This window comes from Saccostrea echinata, unplaced genomic scaffold (genome assembly GCF_033153115.1).
Source record: "Saccostrea echinata isolate AGI-Se365-2 ecotype Australia unplaced genomic scaffold, CSIRO_AGI_Sech_v1 ptg000016l, whole genome shotgun sequence".
NCBI classification, from domain to species: domain Eukaryota; kingdom Metazoa; phylum Mollusca; class Bivalvia; order Ostreida; family Ostreidae; genus Saccostrea; species Saccostrea echinata.
The window spans coordinates 26,184,591-26,204,433 of record NW_026889765.1 but is presented as its reverse complement, the minus strand read 5'-3'; the positions used below and the strand labels follow the sequence as shown (position 1 = coordinate 26,204,433).

At 34.2% G+C, this 19,843-nt stretch overlaps 1 protein-coding gene across 1 annotated transcript; it reads right to left on the bottom strand.

Moving 5' to 3' along the window:
* Positions 1-2,628: 2,628 nt before the first annotated feature.
* LOC133189064 (uncharacterized) lies at positions 2,629-16,692 on the bottom strand. The gene is made up of 7 exons (XM_061324499.1): positions 16,366-16,692; positions 13,121-13,478; positions 10,614-10,676; positions 10,110-10,328; positions 7,861-8,220; positions 4,190-4,534; positions 2,629-3,270 (listed from the first exon to the last, which is right to left on the bottom strand). Exons 1-7 carry the CDS (start codon positions 16,468-16,470, stop codon positions 3,122-3,124), a joined length of 1,599 nt encoding a protein of 532 aa, XP_061180483.1. The 5' UTR covers positions 16,471-16,692; the 3' UTR covers positions 2,629-3,121.
* Positions 16,693-19,843: the final 3,151 nt, after the last annotated feature.

Here is a 19,843-nt window from a genome sequence, read left to right as displayed (position 1 = left end):
CAGATGGACTGCTTCCCCTCGACTATCACTAGACTGGCCCAGAGGATTGTACTGACGGGTTCCGTCAATGATAGACCAAGTCCAGGCAGACCTAAAGTGACGTCACCAAACCAGGACCATCTCATCCAATTACGTCATCTCCGTGACCGATTTCTTATGGCGGCACAAACAGCACAAAATATGCAAGGTCTACGTAGTCGGTCGACGTCGGCTTCGATCTATGGGCCTGCACTCAATACGACCATTTAGAGGCAATAATTTGACGGAAATCAGACGACAGAATCAATTACAGTGGACCAAACGGCGTCAGCGATGGTCACAAAGGCAATGGGTGGAAGTTCTATTTACGGAGGAATTCCGTTTTCATTTAAGCGGCAATGATGGGCGCGTATTCGTATATGGCGACGACGAGGTGAACGATATGCAAAATGGTTGTGTTTGGGAGGCGGATAGATGGGGAGGCGGGAGCGTAATGGTATGGGGTGGTATTTCGTTTCGTCATCGCACACTTCTTATCGTCATTGATGGCACTCTCACTGCACAGCGTTACATCAGCGAGGTTCTACAGCCTGCATTTGTCCCGTTTTTTTGCTGCCCATCGTGATGTCATTCAGTTTCAGCAGGATAATGCGCGACATAAATCTGCGTCTATCGACTGCCCTCTTACGTCAACAAGGCATCAACACACTTCCATGGCCGGCGTTTTCACCCGATCTGAATCCAATTGAGCATTTGTGGGACCAGTTAGGTAAGACGGTAAGACAGCGTCATCCGACATGTCGGCAGCTGGAAGCAGCATTGCAGGCAGAAAGGAGAAATATAACGCAAAAAACATGAGTATATTTGACCACCTTCAGCAAAGAATTAAAATAAGAGCACAGCCAACGATCCAAAAATTAAAACATGTTTTGTGATCTTCAGAAACAGATCTTTCATTATGTAATTGCATATTTTGGATCAGAGGTTGTGCTCTATATGCAATATTGAAAAAATACCTCAATTTTTGGCCATTTTTAGGGGAATTTACATGATACGGAAAAATAACGCATTTTATGACGTCATAATGCACTGACTAGAGAGAAAATTACGTCATGTTCAGTAGATACACAGTCACCAAGGATCCAAGTTATAAATACTGCATTTTCAACCAAAAAGGAGCAGTTTCGATTTTTTTTTTATAGAAATTCTCAGGGCCAAAAAAGGCCCTTAGTGGCTCTTGCTCTTTAATATGTTTCATGACCATGCATTTCTTACATTCGCCAGGGCTGAATAACCTTTGTATATATACAGAGCCAGTAAAAGGTCGCTGTCCCAATTCAAAATTTACTGTTTCCCTCTTTTCCTTCCAAGGTAACAGTTCAAAAATCACAAGCAGATTGATTTTTTCTCTGCCTGATACTTTCTGTAAAATGCCTGGACTGGAATTGCTGCCTACTTAAAAAATAAATAAATCAGCAAATAAATGCAAAATGCCTCTTTGTAAAAAAAAATTGTCCTGGATGTGACTTAAATCAACAAGAGGCCAATTGGGCCACACACCTCACCAATTTCTTCTCTGCCAACGAACATGTTCAGTAAAAATACGAAGATAAAGAAAACCCCTTAATATTCGATCTTTTCCATTTGTATTGTATAATTTTCCATTTGTATTGTACATTTTTTCCATTGTGATTGCTACAAAACAGTGAACCACTGAAATATTGTAAACTAAGTGTGTGCTCATTGGCTCTACTGATCTCATAAATTACCGATATTGTATATTTACCTCAAAATTGAAATTACAGTAAGCTACAGAATGCTTGGAGAGCAGCTATGCTATTTCCGACTTAACCTACCCTAGATTCACCATTCTAAATTGAGACCCCGGTCCCCATCGACACCCTAAGTGCACCGCAGTGTCTTCCTATTAATAATTAATCAGGAAATTAAACCAATGGTTCAGATATCTACTTCTGTATTTTATGATGCCTACAGCGCTAGCTCACCTATCTTTTTAAAAGATAAGCTTGTTGGGAAAACTAATATAAAATAGTTTTGATTTTTTTAAAGTTTTATTTTTATTAATAGTAGTTGTTACATTACACATCCGAAGTAAAAAGATAAATCTTTAAAAGTATACCGGACTGTCTGTTTACAAGCACAAGTCGGAAATAGCATAGCTTTGCTTCAAGCATTTTGTATACATATATCCATAATCACAGATCCGAGCCTATATTCCGGTATCGAAACATTCAAATATGGACTTTCCTTGATCTATGTAAAACTTAAAAAGGGACAGAGTAAAGATTGGTGTGAATCTGATGAAGACCTTACTATTTAAGTAATTTTACTAATTAATATGTTTCCCATTCCATATTTTCCTTTATTATTACATAGGCTTTTTAAACTTTACCTTCAGCTAGAAAATTCAAAATTTACATCATGATTCTCTATCATTTCTTTAATTTTGTTAGATCAAAGTATTTGTTGGGGCATTGAAGTATCTAGTTCAACAGGTAATTATAACAAATACCATGAAAGACTATATACATTTAATAATACAATTTAAAAAAAAAACATACAAGTAGTTTTCCTGTTATCATTTGTAGTAAAATGTTTGCATGTCTTGAAAATATAATACACTTTTCTGAAATAATCATGAAATGAAAAATAATTAAACATAGATTAGATTATTACTCTAAGGAATGGCTTCAAAATGCATGTTTCATGTAAGGCATTAAATTGTCTTTAAAACTTAAAAGCATGGAACAAAGTGCAGCAAGACTTAAATTACATGTATTAACATGTTTCTTTTCTGTTCTTTTAAATCTGCGACAATTCTAATAACCCAATTCCTCTGGCTCCTGGATTTCCCAATTTCAACACCTCTCATGGGTTTTGTTTCCTAAACATACATATTGTAAAATCGCACCCTTACTGAAATGTATATTTTAGGGTATGTTGATATGCAGTCTTTCTCAAAGTTTAAATACATATATATTGTTAAATCTCAACTTTATTGAAGTGCATATTCCAGAGTGTGTTGTTTTAGACTAAACCCAAAACGCAGATTTTTACAAGTCATCTTAATCTGCTCATCCTTTGTAAGTAGCTCCCAATGCTCTTTTGGTACGGTATCTTCTCACTCACAAGCCCCCTTTGCCTCATCGAAGCACGTTGTTTCTTTTGGACACTCGTAAATGTTTATTCTATCTGTACATATTATGAAGAGTTTGCAGGTATAGGGATGAATAATGTTCTTTTCCTTCTCCTTCCCATCGCAAAAGTTTGCTGTGAAACAAAATAGCATGAATGTACCTTCAATGAACTGTCCGATTGTTTCAATTTTTGTGCACTTACTGTTGTGAAATAGTTATGAAGTATATATGTGCGAGACAAAATTTCACGTTGTCTCGGTTATTGTCATATGTAATGTTTAACATAATAAATACGCGAGAACTATATTTTTGCGGACAGACAGTCTCGCGGTAATACGCGAAAAAATCTAGTGATTAAAAAGTGATTTATATATATGTTATTTTAAAGGTGTACTTATCATAACTTGTACCTTCATCTCTCTTTTTAATTTATTCATTTTCCCCCTTTCTTTTCCTCTTTAAATCGACCTATAGCCGACAATCATAGAAGTAAAGACAAGTTTGATATTAAATTGCATGGGTATTAATATGTTACTTTATATTGTACAAAGAGAAGGTTCGAACAGAATGCAGCTGGTAACATAAACATTTATTTTTATAATAATCCGGGAAATAACAACAGCAAAATTAAAGTAAGTTTTTAAATCCGTTTGTTTGTTTGTTTGACGTCTCTTTAGAGAGTTTTTCACTCATATTGAGACGCCATCATTTGCCGATGGAGGACTGCAAATTTAAACCTGTACTCGGCATGTACGGTCTTTGAGCAGTGAGAGATTTTTTTTTATCGCGCCAGCACCTACTGCAACACAGGACCTCGGTTTGTACTGTCACAACCGAAGAATCGATTTAAATTCCCTTACCAAATGTTCCTTCGTTTAACTTTACTTGATATGTTATGAGATTTTAGTCCATGAAGTGAGCTAATTTGTCTAAATTACTTAGTTATTAATACAATTTTACTTTAAATTATATTGTGATCCAGCAAAAACAATTTACATGTAACCATGAAAAATGTTGCCCTTTATGAAAGATGTTAGGATTGTTCTACATACCAGGCACTACCAGAATTTCCTCTGTAACGTGCTCTATCTTACGTCTTTGCTTCTCCTTACTGAACTCTGGATAAAAGTAAGGTTGTAGTTTGATTTTCGTTTGATTCATTTGTAAAGTAATTGGGAGATTGATTATACTCGCAGCCTCGTTATCACAGTTTTTGGTGTTGACAGTGTTTTTGACATCAGTCCATGGATGTTCGTCTTCTCCTGGTTTAAGTATATACCATTCTAATTCGCCATAGCTTTCAGGAAATCCACTATTCCAGAAGCCTTTAATGGAAATCGGCTCGTTTTCGATGATAGCATAAGGGATTTTTAGGATAGGCCTGCTTTTTGGGTACCCTGTAATGATGAAACATATCATATTAAGGTTCACTGACCCTCAGATAAGAGGGATAACTGTGACTGGGATAGATTACTTTGATTCCATGAAATTAAAGGACCATTTCTGCAAACTTCGGCAAAGTATGCCGAAACAAAAAGTCTGAAAAAGTGCTCTCTAATAATACCCCCGCTCCGATGTGAATACACAAGTTCAGTTATGGACAGAAACAGTGATAATCAGGAAATTGACATCGACTTTGTACAAAAATGAATCCCAACATATAGCATGCCTAAACAAAGGGTGTGTTAAAATTTCAAGCATCTGCGATGAGTAGTTGCTGAGAAAACTGCGACCAAAATTTGTTATGTATAGTACGGACAAAGGCACGGATCAACAGGAAGTTGACATCAGATTCGTACAACAAGAGGTCCATGGGCCACGTCGCTCACCTGAGCACATTGGCTAGGAAAAAAAGCAAAAATCAGTACAGTATTGAAAAGTTTACAGGGAGGGGGGTGTTGAATTTTAAACTACCTGATGATGCTTTCATATCAATATAACAAATGGCTTTGTTGTTCTTGAGCAGCAGATTTTTTTCCAAAATATTCATTTGTAAAAATTTGATCCCCTATTGTGGCCCCACCCTACCCCCGGGGGCCCTCATTTGAACAAATTTCATTCTACACTATCGAAAGATGCCTCCATATCAATTTGACTAATCATGGCTTTTCTGTTCTTGAGAAAAAGACTTTTTCCTATATATTCCTCTGTAAACTTTGATCACCCATTGTGGCCCCAACCTTTCCCCGGGGTAATGATTTGAACAAACTTGAATCTTCACTATCTGAGGATGCTTCCATATAAATATGACCAATCATGGCTTTACTGTTCTTAAGAAGATTTTTAAAGATATTTTCCTATATATTTCTATGTAAAACTTTGATCCCCCATTGTGGCCCCACCCTACCCCCAGGGGTTATGATTTGAACAAACTACAATCTACACTACCTGAGGATGCTTCCATATAAATATGACCAATCATGGCTTTATTGTTTTTAAGAAGAAGATTTTTAGAGATATTTTCCTATATATTTCTATGTAAAACTTGGATCCCCCATTGTGGCCCCACCCTACCCCCGGGGGTCATGATTTGAACAAACTACAATCTACACTACCTGAGGATGCTTCCATATAAATATGACCAATCCTGGCTTTGCTGTTCTTAAGAAGAAGATTTTTAAAGATATTTTCCTACATGTATATATATCTATGTAAAACTTGGATCCCCGATTGTGGCCCCACCCTACCGCCGGGGGTCATGATTTGAACAAACTTGAATCTACACTACCTGAGGATCCTTCCACAAAAATATGACCAATCATGGCTTTGCTGTTCTTAAGAAGAAGATTTTTAAAGGTTTTTTTCTATATATTTCTATGTAAAACTTGGATCCCCCATTGTGGCCCCACCCTACCCCCGGGGGTCATAATTTGAACAAACTTGAATCTACACTACCTGAGGATGCTTCCATATAAATATGACCAATCTTGGCTTTACTGTTCTTAAGAAGAAGATTTTTAAAGATATTTTCCTATATATTTCTATTTAAAACTTGGATCCACCATTGTGGCCCCACCCTTCCCCCGGGGGTCATGATTTGAACAAACTTGAATCTACACTACCTGAGTATGTTTCCATATAAATATGACCAATCTTGGCTTTACTGTTCTTAAGAAGAAGATTTTTAAAGACATTTTCCTATATATTTCTATGTAAAACTTGGATCCACCATTGTGGCCCCACCCTTCCCCCGGGGGTCATGATTTGAACAAACTTGAATCTACACTACCTGAGGATGCTTCCATAAAAATATGACCAATCATGGCTTTGCTGTTCTTAAGAAGAAGATTTTTAAAGATATTTTCCTATATATTTCTATGTAAAACTTGGATTCCCCATTGTGGCCCCACCCTACCCCCGGGGGTCATGATTTGAAGAAACTTGAATCTACACTACCTGAGGATGATTCCATATAAATATGACCAATCATGGCTTTACTGTTCTTAAGAAGAAGATTTTTAAAGATATTTTCCTATATATTTCTATGTAAAACTTGGATTCCCCATTGTGGCCCCACCCTACCCCCGGGGGTCATGATTTGAAGAAACTTGAATCTACACTACCTGAGGATGTTTCCACATAAGTTTCATCTTTCCTGGCCCAGTGGTTTTTGAGAAGAAGATTTTTCAATGATGCCATTATTTTTTCACTAATTCCTAATTATCTCCCCTTGAAAGAGGGCTTGGCCCTTCATTTGAACAAACTTGAATCCCCTTTACCCAAGGATGCTTTGTGGCAAGTTTGGTTGAATTTGGCCCAGTGGTTCTTGAGAAGAAGATGAAAATGTGAAAAGTTTACAACAACAACAACAACGCCAACGACAACGACAACAACGACGACAGACAACGGACAAATTTTGATCAGAAAAGCTCACTTGAGCCTTTGGCTCAGGTGAGCTAAAAATGAATCCCAACATATAGCATGCCTAAACAAAAGGTGTGCTGAAATTTCAAGCATCTGCCATGAGTAGTTGCTGAGAAAACTGCGACCAAAATTTGTTATGTATAGTACGGATAGAGGCACGGATCAACAGGAAGTTGACATCAGATTCGTACAAAAATGAATCCCAACATATAACATGCCTAAACAAAGGGTGTGCTGAAATTTCAAGCATTTGCGATGAGCAGTTGCTGAGAAAACTGCGACCAAAACTTATGTATGCTACGGGCAGACGCACGGATAAACAGGAAGTTGACATCGGAGTTGTAAAAAAAAATTAATCCCACCATATGGCATGCCTAAACAAAGAGTGTGCTAAAATTTCAAGTATCTGCAATGAGTAGTTGCTGAGAAAACTGCGACCAAAATTTGTTACAGACAGACACACACACACACGGACAGACAGACACACAAGGGTAAAACAGTATACCCCTCTCCTTCGGAGCGGGGGTATAATTATGCGCATTTTAGATATAAATCAAATTTTGTTTGGAAAATAGTTAGGGTAAAGGTATAAAAATTAATATCAGCAAAGAGGGACAATAAGCTTTTGAATCAAGTGAAAAATATGAAGCGAAATTGGAAATTACTTTGGTACGTGCTTTCAGCAGTGAACATACATTTTAGTAGTTGTTCTTATAGAGATTATTTTTTTTTACAAAACCGTTCAATTTACATAATGATTAAATAATTTTTTATAAAATTTTTTATAAATGCTATTTTTCTAAGTCATTGTTTGATTTTAAATTACTAGTAAAAAACCTATATAAATTTTTAGTCTTACGTTTAACTGTCAACGTGTTTGTTACTTTATATACAGTTGGGCCATCCACCCAGCATTCATAATTCCCCATATCTTCGCATTTGATTTCGCTGAGGTGAACGACCATTTGTATATCATCATATTTTGCTGATGGTCTTCTGGTCCGTTTGATGTCAAATTCTGTTGTGATACGACTGTCATTTCCCTCTAAACATGTTTCGTTGCTACTCAGCAACTTAAAGGACAGTGGTGTATTTTGCCCTTCCAAGTCTTTGGTTCCGTTAATATTAATAGCATCCCACATCCGGACCCGGTTTACTCTACAGCGCAGTTTACCAGGAAGTCCAATTTCATATGTGTAATCCGGAAACTCCACTACCTCTGTAATATATGTAAGAGGAAAAAGACAATAAAAGAGCAACCCAAAGCAGAAACAAACAAAATCAAGCAAACCTTTATTTGTATGACACTTTCAAGGAAATATTTTTCTTATTATATTTTAAACTTTAATACGTTTGATTTTGTAAGCAATTTATAGTATGATATTACATGTATATAGTACTATTTCGTAAATTTTCTATTAACACTTACAGTACTAAGTATTTAGAATTTAAAATTATACAAAATATCAGATCGAAATGTTATATTTTTTTTTATGTTTTCATTAAGCGTATTGTAAACCGAGTCTTTTTAAATAAAAAGTTACAACGGTCTTTGCCAGAATTTTAATATAAAGATTTCCTAATAGGTTGATTTTGAAAGTAAATTGCACTTAAAGTCAATTTTTGTCAGATGAAAAATTTTGTATTCAAAATATTTTTACGAATTAAAATGAATCTCACTTTCGCTTTAATGTCAAAAACCCGTTAATAACCACCGTTTTGAAATATTTTTGAATGTATAACAAACAATAAACAAAGGTCTTTGTGACAATTGATATATTAAATCCAAATGGTTCTTCAGCCTGACATCTGCAGTAAAGTCGTTTAAATCTCTTGAAAAAATAAATTTGCGTGAACAGCAAACTAAAGTGATTCAGGAAGGTTACGCTCTATCGGTATGTATTGCCACAGATTTGAGGGTTTAACGTTCTAAAAAAATCTTCAGAATTCATAACATAGAATTGAATTAATTGGGAATGCCTCTGTCTATACTATTCATCTTTGGAAAATACTTTGGGTGGAATCTACCAGCCGCTTTCTCTTTCCACCGTTCATTCACTGACATAACTCTCAAAAAGAAACATGAAAATATATAATTTTATTGATTGACAAGGGTACATATTTTTACATTTATGAAATTTTTGTTTCACAATTAATCTCTTTTCAGTTTGATTGCAAATTAGCACTAATTAAATTATTCAGCATGCACAGAGATGTAAGCGACTGCTTGTTTATAATGATGCAAGCGGCAGAGGTTAAAATGGCGATGCTACATGTAGTTGGAGGATTCCTTAGGTCTCGAGGTCAAACAAAGTGTCCGGTTTCTATCCAGTCTAACCTACATGGAAAAATTGAGGACTTGTTAGTAAGCTGCATGCATAACACGCACAAAATAGATAGAAACAAGGACATAGATCTGAGTAATTTTAGTACAGGAAAGAAAGAAAAAAAATGAAAAGTAAAAACGTTTGACAATAAAAAATGTGTCTAGATTCTACAACATTCATTGTTTAAGATTATTTTTTGTGATAGCCATCTGGCTTAACATGAGCGTCTTGGATATGGTGGAATAACTCCAAGTTGTAACAAACTATTAAATTAAGAAATAAATCTCAGGTAAAATGTTTTATTAAAGTTCAAGTGATATATGCCAATCTAAGAAACATGATACGCATGGCAATCCCCTCACTAGACTCGAGATCTGTATTCGTTAAAAGATGTCAGTAACTATTGACTTAATCACTATTATTATTATCAAACTGATCATTGTTTAAATATGCGGGTATTTGGTTTGGTCATAAATATACTATCAGATGGGCACAGGCCCCGGTAACAAAATATTTAAAAGAGTTAAAAATTGCTATCATCATACCTTTATTTTATGGGTTTTCAAATTTTACAAGTGCATTTTTTAGATTAATTTCATGTCATTGTTTGTTTGTTTGTATATTGTTTAACGTCCCTCTCGAGAATTTTTCATGTCATTGAAAAAAAAAAAACATGCACAGTATACCTGGTGCTTTTGTACAGAACCGTGAATATGAAATTATGATAAATATAAGATTAAACTCTTCTATAAAAAAAAAAACTTTTTTTAATTCATCTTACTTGGTGCCGCTGATACTGTAGTAATAGGCAATGATTCTGTAGTTCCTTCGTCTGTTTGAATCGGAGTTTTGGTTGAACCAGGTACAGAAAAAGTCTCCGGGTCTGAGACATCTATTTTCACATTACTTCCGGTTCCGTTTTTAGTTGGTGACACTGTTGTCAACTTAGTTCCAATTTTCCCCAAATCATCAATAGAAATACTATCGATGTTTTCTTCAACTAAAGAAAATCATTTTTCATAAATCATTAATCTAGTATGATCAATATTTTATGTATAACTCTAAAACTGAGCATTTTACCGCTCGCAGGCACAAAGAGTATATTGCGTCATCTTGAATAATTATATTTCCTTGACGTAGACCAATTGACAAACGTTCGCAAACAGTACTTGACGTATTAAGTTTGCATTTATGAGAGGTGATCCCAGATTGATTGATTAAAAATAATTATGCTCGTTAATAATTATGCTCATTAATCATTGGGCAAACAAATAAAGTATCTTACTAAGATCTGCTCTGGTGGTGTTGTTTATAAGGTTCAGTTTATGATCTGTAATCCTTTCATGCTCTGCAATCAACAAAAAGTAAAGTTAAATCGAAAAATCCTTCACACTCTGGTGATTTGATAGTTTTTTCCCTAACAAAAAAATACTATAGTTAACTATAGTGATAACTTTGACACTATGAAAAATTTGATTTACTATATTGATCACTTTGACACTTTGATTTACTATAGTGATAACTGAGACACTTTGATTTGCTTAAGTGATAACTATGAAAACTTTGATTCACTATATATAGTGATCACTAAGAAAACTTTGATTTACTATGGTGAAAACTTTGATTTACTTTATTGATAACTTTGAAAACTTTGATTAACTACAGTGATCACTATGACACTATAGTGATGACTTTGAAAACTTTGATTTACTATAGTGATCACTATGACACTATAGTGATCACTTTGATTTACTATAGTGATAACTTTGACACTTTGATTTACGATAATTACTGTAGTAAACTATAGTTAACTATAGTATTTTTGTTAGGGTTATTACCAGTTAAAACTTGTGGTGAATCGCTCCCTTTTACGCGCTTAAAACTTAGTGTGCAGTTTGATTTTGGTCAAAGTTTTTAGTTTGGAATTGTGCCTGAAAAATTGAAACGTATTTTTGTGGTTTGGATTCAGTTTAAATTGAAATATAAAGACGTGGATGTGCAGGTCTGGCTTGAACAAAGAAAATAATAACTTGCACAAATTTTTTAATACATGTAATTAATGAATACTGAGTGTTACGAATAAAGACTCAGTCTGCAATAATGTGTTTTTTCCTATCAATTTTCAATTAATACAGCTTTTCATAAACGTTGAAATGCATACTTTTTTGGAAACAGGTATAATTTATGGACTCTCTCAAGGAATCGTTTATTGCAACTGTGAAAGCTGCAGCCAATCATAAAAAAATATCCTCCAATTTTTTTACCTAACAAGTTTAAAAGCTCAGGTGATCTTTTCTGATCACATTTTGCCCGGTGTCCGTCCGTCTGTCTGTAAACTTTTTTTACTTCTTAAGATCCACTGAGCCAATTTTAACCAAACTTGTTAAAAAGCATACATGGGTGAAGGGGATTCAAATTTGTTAAAATAAAGGGTCACGCCCTCTTTCAAGTGAAATAATTAAGAATAAGTAAAAATATAATGGTATCTTTCAAATATAATCTACTCAAGAACCACTGGGCGAGAAAAAAATAGAAATTTATTTGAAATATTCATACACATGTAACATAGATAGTGTAGATTTAAATGTGTTCAAATCATGACCCCTGGGGAAAGGATGGAGCCACAGAAGGCGATCAAAGTTTTACATAGCAATATATAAGAAAATATCTTTTCAAGAACAGCAAAACCTTGCTCAGTCATGCATAGTATTATAGAACTCCAAAGCATCTTCAGGTAGTGTAGATACATTAGTTTGGTCAAAATATGATCCCTGGAGGTAGGTTGGAGCCATTTAGACAATCAAAATTTTACACATGAATATTAAATAAAGTGTTTTTCTCAAGAACAGCAAAGTCATGGTTAGTCAAGTTTATATGATAGCATCCTCAGGTAGTGTATATTCAGGTTCGATCAAATCATGATCCTCGGGGGTAGGACGGGGCCATGTTAGGAGATAGAATATAGGAATATATGGAATAAACGCTTTAATTTTTTCCCATAACAACAAAGTCATTCATTATTAGTTATATAATTAAGAAAACATCTTCAGTTAGTGTAGCCCCGTGGTAGGGTGGGACCACAACGAGAGATTAATTTTTACGTGGGGATATATCGGAAAGATCTTTAAAATTCTTCTTCCTATAAACAGCAAAGTTTTTAGTTATATATCTCCATATATTTCATTATACTAATATGCAAGCATTCTCGGGTAGTTTAGATCCAAGTGTGTTCAGATCAGGGCCCTCAGGAATAGGTTAATATCATAATAAGAAATCATAATTTTACAAGGGAATATATAGGGGGAAAGTCGTTTTAAGAGTGCCAAGACCACACTAAATTATATGACGGTAATTATCAAATCATACCTTAGTTGTGTGGAATTACTTTTATGAATCATGACCCCCTGGGTATAGGGTTGGACCGAGATCCAAATTTTACATAATGCAAGTCTACTGTAAAGTATAGGGAAAATCTCTTTCCAGATTAGCAGGACCGTGTTCGTCATATTGAAATTGAAGCATCTCAAAGATATGGATTCAACTTTGATTAAATCTTGGATCCCCTAAGGCTGATTTTTTATCCACAATATGGAGTCGCAAAGATAATTAAATTAATAAAATAAAAGTAAATTTGAAAGAAAATCTTCCGATGAAGAACAGAAAGGTCAAAGTGACTCAGGTGACTCCATGAGCATCTTATTTTAGACTAAATTTGTGCCTGCAAAATTCACCCCCAACCTTTTCCGAGTCCCAGTAGGGCCATTGGCCCATTACTGTAGAAATCATTGCTACCTGTTATAAAAACGTAGTGAATAATCAATGCCGTGGCTGCTGCTGCAGCTCCAATTAGGAGAATTCCAAAAAAGATAAAACCAATCGTATGTCTATTTCGTTTTGCCTTTTGTGCCTCAGTAAGGGCGTTCGTTTCTGATGTTGTCGAATGGCCGCCATGAGGCACATCTCCATAGGGTGGAGGGTCAAGTGTCGGTGGCACTTTTTCTGTGTCATAATAATAAGGATCACCGTAGGCATGATATGGATTTCCGTTTTCGTGTTTGCTGTAACTTGGGATCCAGTTGGTTTCGTTGTTCAGGACTGGTGGATCTGCGATGGGAGTGTTTTTGTTGCTTAATATTCCGTTTTTATCCATCTATTTAATGAAATAAATAACATGATGATAGATATTGTTGACGGATACAGTTTACCACTGTGTATTATCACGTTGAATAGTAGTCTGAGTAGTCTCGTGTATTAACTACATTGTACTACATGTAGTTCGGAGTAAGCATGTGGGTAAAAAGTAATCAAGATTCTGTAATACATGTACCTGTATTTGCATATTTTTTTTAACCTTTGTAGATCTGGTAATATATTTTTAATAAATCATGGCATATCATCTTTATACCGAGAATAAAAAATACATATTTTTAAGGCTAAGAGATTTTATGTACAAAGTGTATACGTCGAAAGTAGTCACGTACCATTACAATTAATTTATAAAGTAAAAGCTTGCATTTCTCTATGAAATAAAAAAAAATTCGATGAAACTGCATAAGCATTGAGTCATTATGTCGATAGTTCCAACACTTACATGTAACGCGTAAAATATGGCCCAAGTTAAAATGTAAGAGTAGAAAACGCTTAATTCTAGAAAACGTTAGTATTCGAATTAAACATCTCCCCCCCCCCCCAAAAAAAAAAAATCAAAAATAATTAAGGTTGAATTGAATAGTTCTTGAAAGACTTTGAAAATAGCTCGTACCTTGAAGGTTCACAGGGTCAATACAGAATTAATACTTATTTACATTATAAATAGCGAACGTTTGTTAGAGAGGTATCAGAACAAGGTTTCATTAAGTAGCATTGCATACATAATTAGCTCGCATATTAATGAACAAAAAAGTTGCGTAGCAAACAGAACTTGCAATGGGAGTATTCATTCTCAGTGGTTTAGCCTAGTTTATAGAAAATGGGTTTTCATCACCACCGAGTTACCATAGATATATCATATTAGGGTAATACTTCAAACGCTTAATTCTATAAAAGATGTCACTTTCCTCGCTGGACAAAATGTACGGAGATTTGTGTTACATAAATAATTTCGAATTTTTACGTAGGATGAAAACAAATGCGCGAACTTTTCAGAAAGCACTCGGAAATTACGTTCTAATAAAGTTTGGGGAAAATGCTTTCGTTGGTTCACAGTAAATTACAAACCTGTTTGATAATTTGCAACTACCTTTTGTATTTCTCAGAGTATCTTTTACTGTATATATGTACTAAAAAAAATAATTTTACACACATTAATTAATAAAATGCTATTTTAATTGATTGTAATTCCTTTTATATCTACAACGTGAAAGTTTTCTAGTGGCAGTATGCGTTACTGCACCGTTTTGTGTGTATATAAAGATTATTAAATCTGCAGCTTTAATTCACATATTGTAATGCTGTACATATTTGGTAAAATGCCTATTGTTCAAGAGACGCAAAATACTGAACATATATTTTATAAAAATCCGAAGACACTTCCTTTTTTACGTTTAATATTTATAAATTATATGTTGCTTTCATTCTAACATTTATCAAGATTCCTGATTGATGTGAAATCGATAGTATTCAATCACACTTATTTCAGCAACAAAAATGCTCTTAAATTGCTGATTTTTACCACATTTACATTTATTTCGACTTTGAAAGAATTTAAATCACCCTTTTTAACGTATTTCAACAAATCTTTTTGGTTTTTTACTAAAACATCAATCGTTAACATCTTTTGTTTGAAAATAACCATCTCTGATAAACATTCTGTATTCTGTAGGAAGTATAAAAAAATATCAGCTTTTAAAAATCTTAACCGACTCAGATACACTGTCTTTTCAAAGCCGAATAAGTTACATGTATATACTCACCCATGTTTCCATTTAATTCAGTATTTAATTAATATACTTAAAGTTAAACTTATTTTATATGAGTACTTAATATTGCATAATGGCTCTTATGCTTCAAATCGCGAGAACAATAATACGCGAGTGGACGGTTGATTAGAAATTTTACTTACTTCCACCACCATAAAAATAAAAGCCAGTAAGGTTATTTCGCTAATGGTGCTTCTCGCGAAATTACGCGATAGTTAATACCTCGCTTATATTTAGTAATCCCCAGTTTATTGATGTGCATGTGTACATTTACGATACACTTCACATACAAGTCACTAGAATGATAAAGTGTAGCCTTTTCTGCTAAACATTTTTAATGTAACTTATTTTTAACCACAGACACAAAAACACAAAAGTGTAAACACAAAGTGCGTAAAATACGTTTGTAACTTGTCCAACATGTTTACTGTTTCAAATTTGCAATACTGTGAAAAGAATACAATGAAAATCAAATTAATTAATGCACACCTAAGAATTTACATAATTTATGCCAAAAAATTATCATTAATTCGGCATCGTTTCTTAGTAACTTTAGAAATTAAATTTGTTTACATTAGTTTCTTCCAAACGTAATGAAATGTGTCAGCACAAGCATACAAGTAATGATTCAGACTAATTACCCCAGAATTAACAGCAAGAATGAAGCTATAAAAATAGTAAGAAAAAAAATATTAAGGACAACTAAAAGGTGAACTGCAACAGAAGTAGGTCGCTTTATAACATTAACGGAAATATATTTAACTCAGTTCCTACTGAAATTGGATATTTCAGATGTGTTTTGTAGTTACTCAGGGATAGTGAGATTTGATTTATACGGCATCAAAGCTATCGTTTGTTTGAAATTGGAAGCATGGAGAGGATTGTCACAATCCACTTGTTTTTATGTCTTATCTGAATTAAACATGACCCTGTAATTAACATTAATGACGGGCGTGGATTCATCTTGAAGTTTACGATAACAAGTATTTCTTCTTTGGACACAAAACAGTAGTGGTTTGTGAAATTATTCGTGCACTTTAAAAACGTTAATGAATTTAATTATTTGAAATTTTCGGAAAGTTACAGTGGTGAAGAAAATTTATAAAATAAATGTCATACCTTTGAAAGATCATGGTTTTTCATGTAGTCCACATATTTTTTGTACAGTGGCCCGTCAAAAAACTGCGTCCATGGGGGCACGGAATTGTCTTCAGGAGTATCCATTTGAAACGCAATAGAAAATCCAAAGAACAGTTGAAGAACGAAATTTTAAAAGTTCCCTTTTCTGCCTGTAGGCGAACAATTAAACCAACAGAATCTTAAAAAATGTGCCGTTTAGAATCAGTTACTCTCAAGGATACTTTCGAAGCTTAATATCCAAGAGATCTTTTTGTTGGAATAATTCCTGTTTAATTTTCCTTATTATGACAGTTATATATCTTAGTCTTGTGAGATAATAGCATTCTTTGAAGCGCTCGACTGGTTTTCACGTGCATCGTTTTCTTAGTCGAAAAAATGCAAATCAAGATTGCCTTATTAATTCACCACACTGACATTTAATTATGAAGAATTTCCTAATTTTTAAAACAATGTTTAATTTTGAAACCAATGAAGCGTTCTTTTTCATTTGTCGTAGATGACCTAGCCGTAACATATCATATTAAATTAATCGATGTATTTTAATTTGTCAGCATCGTTTCACTAAAGGTTACGTTAAAATAATTATGGTGTTTTAGTTTACAATGTATATCAGGATATAAATAAAATGCTGTTGAGTTCCTTGACCCTTAACATGAATCATTGTCTTTCCTCAGAGACCAAAAATAGTGATGAATGAATTAATGCACTGAAGTATAATTTAATCAAAATCACACTTTATTTCTTAGCCTGTTCTCGCAACTGTGAACTCATGGGAGTTTGATAATTAAACTTTTACAATTACCAGTCATCAACAGTGGTCAATGAATAAATATTTTCAAAAGTGAAGGAGAAAATAATATGAATGTAGTAAAAATATGTTTTTTTTATTTCTGTTTGCAGTAAATAGCGAAATAAACTTTTATGTTGATATCTGTTTTTTTTTTTACTTTGTCTGAAAAATAAAGAATTCTGATTTTTGTAGATAAGCATTTTACTTTTACAAATTGTTTTGCCAAAAAAAATTACGTTAAATAATTAATAAAATTACAAGTTTGATCTGTTCGGTTATCCGGTTACTCGATTGAAAAAATTTGCGACTAATCGGTTACAAAATATTATACGATTGCCATCCCTATATTTTACGCATATAATCAAGGGAAAATGTTACACAGAAAGTCATCGATTGCGTATACCTATGACTCATAAATATCATCTGCCTCTTCCCACGAAGGGCATCCAGTTGTTTCTTAAAAGACGGACTTCAACATTTCACGTTTCTTCTCTTTCTTGACCACAGAGGTGATCAAAATTACGTCAGAGGGGGTCTCTATCCTATTGAGGTATTGAATGACTAGGTCATCCTCCACCCCAAGCATTATCTTAAACAGTTGAAAAAAGATATATACAGGGTGTTTCACATTATATGTCACAATCTAAATGGGATCTAACCAGAATATTAAGCATGGTACCAAAATATTAGAATGCCTTAGACAGCTATATTGACCTAAAATCATGATATTGCAAATTACAAGGAAAATTATCATACTATATTAAGTCACTGATGACGTCATCAGTGATGTCATGATTTAAGGTGTTCTCAAAGTGGAGTACACCTTCAACAAAAATCTGAATTTATGAAAGTTGATTATTAACACAGATGTCCTAAAATTGCACAAGTGTGATGAAGGAAAAGTATCCAGACCACAAAGTTCTGTCTAGATTTTAGGTATTAAGGAAATTTTAGAAGTTTGAACTAAAAGGTAAAGTGTGTAAGACATTTCATTATAAATCATGGCGCTCTCAGAAAATCAAGAGCTGATTGGAACATTGACAGAGTGACATCTATCATTTAGGGATCACCAAGAAAGTCAGTTATATCTGTGCTTTGGTAAATGGATTGTGACAATGTAAATGTTTTAAGTGTATTAAGATATCTGTGATTTGATTTGTGTCTGACTGCTTACAAGATTTCAGTAATGCAGCATCTAAAGCCAATTAACTGACATTAGAAGTCGGTTTGAGTTTGCAAAGTGGATTGAAAGTCAGAGCCATGAAGTGGTTACAACATATAGTTCTCAGATTAGGCACATCTTTTATTTAAAAATGCACCTGTAAATAACAAATCATGTGTGTATGGGGTTCTGAAAATAAAGAACAAGAAATCTGCAAGATATCCCGTGAATCGTTCATAGTAATGGCCAGAAATTTTCATTCTTGGGTCTCAAGTTATTCAGGAAAAGGGTAAATATCTGGAGCATATTCGATGTAATCATTGCCATAGAAACTGAAATGGAGAATGTTGGATACTTCTGACATAAAATAGTAATTTTGGAAATATGTTGATTGAAATGATATATAACATGTGTTGTTTTGTTTTCTACCTTTAGATCAAAATTTGTCCTGGTGTACAAATAATGCATGATCTTTTTACAAATGTAAGTCCTAGTGCAATTTTACAATACTTGCAAGAAACTGATTTTTACAATAAGATTTAAATGTATATATTTTATTAGTATTTTTGTAATTTTCAATTTAACTGTTTTTATTTTTAAATTCAAAGTCCGTCGGATGGGACGGAAAACGGTGCACCATGTCAAGGATTACAGTCCCCTGGTCACGCTAAAGATCGTATCTCTGGTTTTCGAAAAAGAGTAGGCTCATTGGGGCCACCAGAGAAACCCAAAAAAACTATCAAAACCGTTCATACAGTATTTAAATACATACCGCCGAAATATGGCTGAAATATTGCCGACTAGGCGTAAACAATAATCAAACAATCTACGAGGGGCATTTCAAAAGTTCTGGCAACTGGTGTGCGGTAAATTAATGAGCGTCATTATCATAAATTAAATTATATCAATCCCTTAAAATAGTCTCCGTTGACCTGGACACACTTTTTCAGTCTTGAAATCCACGTGGAAAATGCTGCCCTATAGTCTTCTTTCGGTATACGCTTCATACACTGGAATACGGCACTTCCGACTGCATGACGACTTGCAAATCGCCGTCCTCGGAGGGCTTCTTTGATAACGGCATTTAACCAAAAATCGCATGGAGCTAGGTCAGGACTGTAGGGTGGATGTGGTAAAACGGCAATACCATTTTCCTTTAAATATTTGGTTATTGCCTCTGATCTATGGGCAGGTGCGTTGTCATGGAGGAGCTTTATTCCTCTAGTACTGGTTGTTGGTCGGGTCGTTTTATAGTGCTCTACAACCTGAGACAAGACATTCTCTGGATAAAATTGACCAGTAACTCTGCTGTGTTCTGGAACCGGAACTTGAGCAACAGGGCCTTTAGAATCAAAAAATAAGGCGTACTCTCCGGACAGACAGGTTTCTGCGTGCAATTTGAGGCCTTGTATCATTTTCACCGATCCAAACTTTATTACTGAGCTTAGTTTCCGGTTCAAAAAAATAAATCCATGTTTCATCACCAGTTACAATCTCATTTATTC